General features: G+C 39.9%; 1 protein-coding gene across 2 annotated transcripts in view; it reads right to left on the reverse strand.

The window, feature by feature from the left end:
• Positions 1 to 8,173: 8,173 nt before the first annotated feature.
• mdka (midkine a) overlaps positions 8,174 to 9,438 on the reverse strand; it is a 21,526-nt gene continuing 20,261 nt past the window's right edge. For both annotated transcript variants that reach the window (XM_054624156.1, XM_054624155.1), the window contains exons 4-5: positions 9,364 to 9,438; positions 8,174 to 8,960 (exon numbers count right to left, since the gene is read on the reverse strand). The exon at positions 9,364 to 9,438 is cut by the window's right edge and continues 87 nt beyond it. In XM_054624156.1, the coding sequence (XP_054480131.1) occupies positions 8,932 to 8,960; positions 9,364 to 9,438 (104 nt within the window). In that variant the 3' untranslated portion in view covers positions 8,174 to 8,931. The remainder of the gene's footprint in view (positions 8,961 to 9,363) is intronic.

Below are 9,438 nucleotides of genomic sequence, written 5' to 3' on the forward strand. Positions count from 1 at the left end.
AGGATATACGTTTGCCATCACCGCTCAAAATCACTTGTTCTGTGTTGTAATTGGGGATGAGCTGTACTGAAGAAAGCAAAATTGAAGCTGTTGCCTGTAGAAAACCTTCAAATCGGCCAAAATGTTCTTGTTTTATTTGGTAGTTCACTGTGAAAAACTGTCCAAAAGAGATCTGTTAGTAAAAGTCAATGTTATGTAATATATCAAAGGTAGTAAGTAGTAATACACCATTCTGTGTACCACCATGTGAACAATGTCCATTTGAAGCTCATCTCTGTAAATACACAACACAATAATTATGATTATGAATAAAAAAATATACTATATCACATACTGAATCATTCCAAAGAGAGGACACGTGGTCCTTGTGTTCTTTCAAAAGTATATGAAATATATTTACCTCCCAATGTACAGAGCATGAATGTTATAGTGATCTAAAGACATTGTGAATTGTAGTCCTATACTTTGTCAGAGTATTGCTTTTAAAAAACTTCATCTCAATGGCATCAGTTCAAGTTATACGGAGGAGCAACTGATTCATTCTTTTCTATGTCATTGATATAGAGAGCTGGAAAAATCTGTAATATAAATGTCAAAGTGAGGGAAACACCCACATACATATAACGTCTGTGTAATGTTTCCTCTGCGTTGATAACCATCAGTATAAGTACTGTATATGCTTTATATTAAACCTGCTACTCACCCACAACTGGGTTCCCGACAGAATGACTCTTTAAAGGGTAAATCAACACTTAAATACAGCCGTGATGTCACAGTGTACTGACGCTCCTAGGGGTACACTTCTACATCGCCGCAGCAGACGGTGAGAAAGAAGACTTTACGCTGTAGTTTAGATATACTCTGTAAGATCAAATGTTGTTGAGTAACTCAGGATACATGTAACGGAGTAAATAGTAAAGTATTATGAAAGTAGGTTTTACTACTTACTCAGTAGTAACTTATTTAACTGCCTGTAACACTCTTTGCGTGGTAGTATTAGTAGAAAGTATTCAAATGAAAGCACATGTACATAAGAACAGCGAAATGATGTATTATCTCCTCAGTTGATTTACTCTTTAAAACATTGAGTACCCTTTGTTTGGCTTCCACTGGTTGTCTGTATAATGCTTCATGGCTCTTTGTACTTTCTCTTATCATTTTTCCATGTAAAACAGTATTTGAATAGAGGCATCATTCTCAAAGCAACATAGAGCCTCGCCCTGGCACAACACACAGCTACGTTTGACTTTTTTTGAAATGAAATGTATTGATGATATTATTAGAAGCAACTTGTGTCGATACAAAACTGTAATGCTAATAAACACCTACTGTTGAAAGTTTGGATGTCGTGTGTTGTCTCAAACTACATTCAAATAACTGATCGGAATATATGAGCCTTTCAGACATGTTTTAAGATATACATAAGGAAGATTATTCGTATCTAATATATATATATATATATTTCTGACAGGGTACTGTGCTGAAAGTCAAAAGTAAATGCTTAAAAAACATTCTAGCTTCCATTATAGATTCTTTTTATGTGCGTAGAAAAGAGTTTGAATAGCAGAACATGGTTTTGCTCCCGTGCTTCCCGAAACTCTATCTACTGTAGTAATACACTCACTATGGAGAAGCACTAATACAACATTACTACATTTGTTAACTGTTTTTGAACACAACACGTTCACATTTAATGCCATTTTTCACACGTATCAAACAGCGAGTTGGACAATAAACGGATCTACTGATCTATTTTTTTTGGGAGACATCTTTCTGAAGTTTATGTGCGCTCTCTCTCTCTCTCTCTCTGTTTCCGCCAAGTATTAAAGTGAACACAGATTATGAATGTGAAAACATGAATTCTGCAAAGTGAAGCTCAGACATCACAGTAAGGAAAAACGAGCGAAGGGGGACTTTAGGATTAACGAACAAGGTTAAGATCAGTGAATTGTATCCGCCTAATTTGTGTAATGTTGTGTAAGTATGATTTTTTTTTTTTTTGGACTGTGTTGGGAACCGCAGAGAGCCCCTCCCACTGGCACTGTAACCATGGCAACACACAGATAGAAAAAAAAACCACACACATCAGTCATTCCTGTGTCGATTCCAATGAAATGGAAACGCAGAGATCAGAACATCCGAGCTGACCTAGATCGGGGAGGAGCAGTTTGTTAAGAGTCAGAAACAAATGAATGAGTGTGAATGTATCAAATGGACGAAAAGCAATCGCAATATCACAAATGATCACTTCACAAAGTATTCGCATTTCAATTGAATGTGTGATGTAACTGGTCAGAATTGGATCGTGCGTTTACTACAGACAGCCGTTACGTCTCACCACTTCCTCGTGCAGCTGTTATCCGAGGAGCACAATGGGGAGAAAAAATGACATCTTTGCAATTTGGCACTCGTATTATAAAACCAAACAATAGAAGTCACTGGTATTTAGCAGTCACTCACGCAGAGAGAAAAAGGAGAGGCGGTGTGTTGCCATGGTGAGAATGTGATCATTATCATAGTCAGTTGAACAACTCTGTGTCTTGTTATGAGGATGAATAATCACTGCGAGGACTGTGAAATGGCAACTCTGAAGCTGTACGCATGAGACAACTCTTTCTCAGTTAATTCAATTAAATATTGTACCAACAAAACCGTATGTGAGCGTCTAAGTCAGACGCTGTGATGTGACACCGGAGTGATACACGCTCTATTGCGTTTACTCCTGTAAATATCCGATTGGCCTGATATATGCATTTATTAATGTAACGTAGCCTTCTTCAGCTAGAGTCAGGTCTTTCATGAAGCAAGGATGCTAATTTGGTGTAATACACTCTTCTATTTTCAGCTCCCAACTGATTATTCATACGTATAGACAGGTAAAGAAACTCTATGCTAATGAGCAGAAAGTAGAAGGTGCTTTGACTGCCAAGATTAACTAAATTATAGTTAATTAGTGGTAATTCATCATTGATACTTTTTATTCATCACAAGAACAGACAGGAAACCACAATTTCCATAAATGTGCAGAAGTCATTTCACGTATGCATTTGTATTAATGTATTTTATATTAAAGCGTAGTTTAAGTCGGGCTCGTTATTGTAGAAGGCCTGCTAGCGCTAGTGTTAGCCGCGGTGGTGGTGAAGACAACAACTCCCATGATCCAATGCTGCTTTACAAAAGCAAATCTTGTTTTCTTATGAAGACAGAAGTTTATTTAAAAATAGGGTGTGTTAAGGGGTTCAGCCATTTTGAAGTGCAACTGGTAGAAGAAAAAAGGGCATTCTGAAAAGTATCCTTAAGGAGGTTCTAAAGTCGCTGAGACTGGGAACTCCAAAACAGGCTGGAGCAACACTTAAAAAATGCATTAGTTTGGGAACTAAATAAGTTTATTTATTACATTGGTTTGTTGAATATGTACAGTTTGTTGAATAACAAACTGTACATATTCAACGTAGGGTTAGTCAAGTCAGAGTTCAGTTCAGGGTTAGTCGACTCAGAGTTTAGGGTAAGTCAAGTCAGAGTTCAAGGTTAGTCAACTCAGAATTTCAGGTTAGTTAACTCAGAGTTCAGGGTAAGTCAAGTCAGAGTTCAGGGTTAGTCAAGTCAGAGTTCAGGGTTAGTCAACTCAGAGTTTCAGAGTTTCAGGGTTAACTCAGAGTTCAGGTCAAGTCAGAGTTTAGGGTTAGTCAACTCAGAGTTCAGGGTAAGTCAAGTCAGAGTTCAGGGTAAGTCAAGTCAGAGTTCAGGGTTAGTCAACTCAGAGTTCAGGGTAAGTCAAGTCAGAGTTCAGGGTTAGTCAAGTCAGAGTTCAGGGTTAGTCAACTCAGAGTTTAGGGTAAGTCAAGTCAGAGTTCAGGGTAAGTCAACTCAGAGTTCAGGGTCAAGTCAGAGTTCAGGGTTAGTCAACTCAGAGTTCAGGGTAAGTCAAGTCAGAGTTCAGGGTAAGTCAAGTCAGAGTTCAGGGTTAGTCAACTCAGAGTTTAGGGTAAGTCAAGTCAGAGTTTAGGGGGTTTGTCAAGTCAGAGTTTAGGGTAAGTCAAGTCAGAGTTTAGGGTAAATCAAGTCAGAGTTTAGGGTAAGTCAAGTCAGAGTTTAGGGTAAGTCAAGTCAGAGTTTAGGGTAAGCCCCCCCCCAGAGTTTAGTTAGTTAATCAGAGTTCAGTGTTTAAAGAGTTCAGGGTTAGTTAAATCAGAGTTCAGGGTTAGTTAAATCAGAGTTCAGGGTTAGTTAAATCAGAGATCAGGCTTAGTCAACATAGATCTTAGGGTTAGCAACAGGTGAGAGCGGGCTGCACATGTGTGGTAAATTTAGTGAAGATGTTTTATTAATTTGTGTTGGTTGTGTGCATGTGTCACCTAATGATCTCTCCTTTTCTTCTAGTTGCTCTCATTTGCTCTAATCTGAAGTCATCGGTGTGAATTCAAAACAACAAAAGCTTTTTTAAATCATTGACAAGGTCCCGCTCGTTAGTAAATTAGATAAATTGTCCTTTGGGGGGTTTTCTTTCCTGAAATAGTCTGTAAACCCTGCCAGGCTTTCCCCGTGTCAGTCTGTGAGGGTGACTCTGTCTCATCCCTGTGGGCTGCCTTGCATTCCTTGATTTTTAGGTTTTGATCTTCCTTTGTACTCTTCTCATTTCCTCCTTAATTCCTGCGGCCTTCTTTCTTTCTGTTTTACAGTTCTCACGCAGTTATTTTAGGAAACAACATCTGGTCATATGGAGACTGAACCTATTTATCTCTGCAGCATCTGAGGGATCTGACATACTTTTCTCTACACCCCTAAAATATACTTTTACATCAAATAATAGGATATTTTCCTTACATAAAACTACATTTTTTTAATCATTGACCAATCACATGAGAGGTTGGGTAAGGTGAGGTGGTTTCATACAAAGCACATCATTTTTGCCTCACCTTATGAGGACCAAATAGTAACAAATCAAAAGTAGAATCAAGAAAAAGAAGATGCAGAAAGAAGATCAAACACAGTGACAATGAGAGATCTTTTGTGAGTGAGTTTGATGCTACGTCATCATACAAAATCAAAAAAGAAAGAAAGACGTTGTGTCAAATAACAATGCAAAGTTCAGCGGGCTTCACAAACATCGGGAGAGACTGTGGATGAAATGAAGACGGCAGAAATAAATCCTTGCTGCAGGGAGCTGTTTATTTATTGATGAAGGCTTTCTTCTCTAACCTACATCAAAGACAAAGTGACACACTAGGTGTGTGTAAGTGTGTGTGTGTCAGAGAGACTGAGCTATGTGTTTCACAGGAGGCATGACAACATATCATTAAGATCACAATCAGTAGAAACCCATTTGGTTTCCCCCTGTCCTGAGACCTTTGATTCAGATCAGGAAAAACTCCCACAAACCCTTTCACAGGGAGAAATGGAGGAGCTCTCCGGTAGGGGAACCCTCCCAAAGATTGATTAGATATCGCGTTAATGTCTCTGTGAATTATTTTTGGCTTTTGACAGCCGGTGACAGTTGGTGGAGTGACAGATTGCTACATTCCACTACAACCGGAGCCTTGGAACTGAACCAGAGGGGGGTCCAGAGGAGTCGGACTCACAAACACCTACACGCGCCCGATATGAAAGGTCACTGTGTTGGCAGTTTCTGCGGTGTGATTCACAAGTTGCACGATTCCGTCTACAACTTTAGATTCGCAGCAGATCGTGTGAAAGAGACTGAGGCTGTGAAAGGAGAGAGCAAACACAATGTGTTGATCAAAAGACCTCTGCGAAGATTTGCAAATGTGAACCTTCTTTATGGCGTAAATCTCTCTGTGAATTCATGCTTTTTTATTTTAATAAGAGGAACAGTTACATTCACCCAGGGAAGTCTAGAACACATCGCTCACCTCTAATGAGGGCACTACGGGCTTGCTAGCCTGGTTTAGCATAATAATTACAGCAAAGATCTGACACACTGCCAGGTTCAATTCAATTCATTTTATTTGTTATAGCCCAAAATCACAAATTTGCCTCAGAGGGCTTTACAATCTGTACACATGCAGCATCCTCTGTCCCGGAACCCCCATCACATCACTATAGTACAATTAAAATAATGATATAGGGAATAGTATTAGTAATGTGACTAATAAAAATAATCAAAGTAGCAGGAGGCACAACCACGGTCCAGGTACCACAACGATTCGTGGAAACCTGCGAGGCGAGAAAGCAAAAAGGGCTTCAGTTTGGAAGCAAAGTCAATAAGCGTAAGTACAGGGAACAATAATAGTAATGTGACTAATAATAATAATGGTAGTAGCAGTGGGTGTCAGCAAGGCCACAGCAGGAGGCACGACCGCGGTCCAGATATAACCCAGATTCATGGGAACCTGCAGAGCGAGAAAGCAAAAAGGGCTTCAGGGTGGAAGTAAAGCTAAAATGCTTAATGGTACAGGTAATAGTAATAGTAATGTGACTAGTAATAATAATAATGGTGGTAGCAGTCGGTGTCAGCAGGGCCGTAGCAGGATGCACGACCACAGTCCAGGTACAGCCACGATTTATAGAAGCCTGCGAAGCGAGAAAGCACAAGGACTCCAGGGTACAAGCAAGTCAATAAGCGTAATAGTACAGGCAATAATAATAGTAATGTGACTAATAATGATAGTGGTAGTAGCAGTGGGTGTCAGCAGGGCCACAGCAGGAGGCACGGCCACGGTCCAGATATAACCCCGATTCCTGGGAACCTGCGAGGCGAGAAAGCACAAGGACTCCGGGGAAGAAGCAAAATCAGTAATGTGCATAAATAGGAGATTAATACATAAAGATGGAGGGAGAGAAGAGGAGAGAGGAGCTCAGTGTATCCTAGGTAGTCCCCCGGCTGTCTAGGCATATAGCAGCATATCTAGGGGCTGGACCAGGCCTGAACCAGTCCTAGGCGAACCTGAACCAGTCCTAACTATAAGCGCTATCAAAAAGGAAGGTCTTAAGCCTGCTCTTAAAAGTGGTGAGTGTGTCTGCCCCCCCGAACTGAAACTGGAACCTGGTTCCACAGAAGAGGAGCCTGATAACTGAAGGCTCTGGCTCCCATCCTACTTTTATATACTCTAGGAACCACAAGAGACTTGTCTTCATATAGATTTGACAAAACGAGAACCTGTTCTTCAACCTCACAAGCCGCACTGTATCCAGGTGCAAACAGTGAGAGATGACCTGTTAGTGTATCCCCACAGCTCGATGACATCCAATACTAGCCTGTTATCCCAAATGTTCAGTCGAATCTTGTATTGAACTTAATTACATAATTCATTTATTGTTACTTATATCAAAGCAGATATGGTTCATTAATCTGTTCTAAACCAAAAGACAGCTGTGAAGAAAAGAGATAAACATCTCGGCGAACTACTTTTCAGGGAAACTCAGCTGCCTCAGGCATGTCCTGTTTACTCAGCCTTTCATTGGAATACGTTATTGTGACATTGTATACACTAATGATCAATATGTAATCTTTCTTTTTTTAAATTTCTTAAGGCTAGGGGTGGTAATTGTAAGGGAAATTCCTCGGATTATTCGCAATGTAACCATGTTAACTTCCCCTTTGTTTCGATTATGCATAATCTGAAAATGTCTCAATTGTTATATTTGTTGAAATTCTCTTCACATCCCGCCAGTACTGTAATAAGCATATCCAGTCCTCTTATTCTGGCCAATTTAACTACTAAAAGCCATGTTTGTTGTTTATGTTCATTATTACTATTTGGTCTAATCATAATGTCTACTTATTGTAGAGACACAATCACTCACAAACATAATTCTTATCAAGGTCAGAAGGTCATGGCACACTTGAACCAAACAGCGCAGACTTCTTAGTCCTGATTCAGCTCGAGATTAGTCCACGCATGGAATTAAGACCTCCAAATCTAAACCTAGGTCTTTGGTTTAGTCTCGTCAAACACTACATTGTGTTTAAAACCTGGGACAGAACGATCAGATCTTTTTAAGAAAGGATCTCACAGTCACTATGTCGACCATTTCAAGGCTTTGTGTCGAGTGCAATAGGCAATTTCGTTGGGGGGGGGGGGGGGGTGCATTTAGGCAATCACAGTACTGGGCCCTGGCTGAGGTCTATAATGGATGGTTCAGAAGAAGAAAAGAGAATATAGACACATAATGGTTACTGGTCTAGAAATAATACAAAAAAGACACAATGTCACACCGTGTTGTGAAATTTTAATAAAGAAAAAGAAAGTTGAAATAATACTGTTGCATCATACCTACAAGAGAAATGGAACCTCTATACTACAGTGGAAGGTGAACAAGGTAAACAAAGGAAAATGTTCAAAGTGAAATAAATGTATAACGTGGGGCTTTGTGTGTCCTAAGGCAAACATTTTTTTATAAGATGATATTCCAAATGCACTTTCATTTACAAGTAACCATGGTGATTAGGATCATTGAAACGGATGGCTGCTTTTATTGGGACAGAATGAAACACAAAGTAAACAAGTTTATGTGTGGATGCTGCTGACACATCCAAGAATAAGAAACAAAATGATTCAGACCGGCTGAGACAACTGGGAGTTGAAATAGCTCACATTCCCAGTGAAGCTATGGTGGAGTGGATGCCCAGAAAAGGTTTTTGGAGTGATGTTGGGTCACATAGAGAGAACACCTTAACGGGGGGTCCTTTTAGTATAAGTGTAATCTGAATATTCCAAATTCACTTTGATTTGGAAGCAGCTGTGTTGGCTGGTTGCTCACTGTATTAGTCCTATAGAGATGAAGTGCATTACAGATTCTTTTGAAAAACAAACATCATGTGTTTGTCATAGTTGAGGAAACTTGGGTATAAAAGTGTGTCTATGGGAATCAGGCAACAATTATAAGTGTTGGGGTCACTGTGCAACTGTCAGCTGGTTCAGACCATTACTGTTCTTTGACTGCGAAGACTCTTTCCGTGGGGACTCTTCTCTAGTTGCTCTTGCCTTTTCTCTTCTTTCCTGGAATAAAGACACAAACATTACACCATTAATTCACTAAATGCTGGTTTGTTATTGAAGTGGAACATCACAGAAGCCTAAAACTATAAACTGGTAGTTCAGAGGATCCTCAGGAGAGGAAAAAGAGAAGCTTCTAAAGTTAAGATGTCAAAAGTGCCGGATAGAACACACTGAAGATTGCTCAAAAGTTCTCAGGGTTCAACGTCAGGAACCATGAGGAACCATCAACTTCAGGACAGTAAAATTCCGTACTAGATTCCAGAAACATCTCAACAGTTTGCAATCAAGCACAAACTCCTCGGGTATGTTGCCAAGACAAGAAAACCTCCAAACATGGCTGCCTAAAGAGCCAGATCTCCACGGAGGTGAAGAAACAACCAGCAGGTAAACTGGTCAGTCTCACCTTTGCTTTTTGTCTTGGTTTTCCCAGTGCAGGGTTTGGAGACAGAAATGGTCTGTTGACACTCCACGTTAAACA

This window comes from Anoplopoma fimbria, chromosome 22 (genome assembly GCF_027596085.1).
Source record: "Anoplopoma fimbria isolate UVic2021 breed Golden Eagle Sablefish chromosome 22, Afim_UVic_2022, whole genome shotgun sequence".
Taxonomy (NCBI): domain Eukaryota; kingdom Metazoa; phylum Chordata; class Actinopteri; order Perciformes; family Anoplopomatidae; genus Anoplopoma; species Anoplopoma fimbria.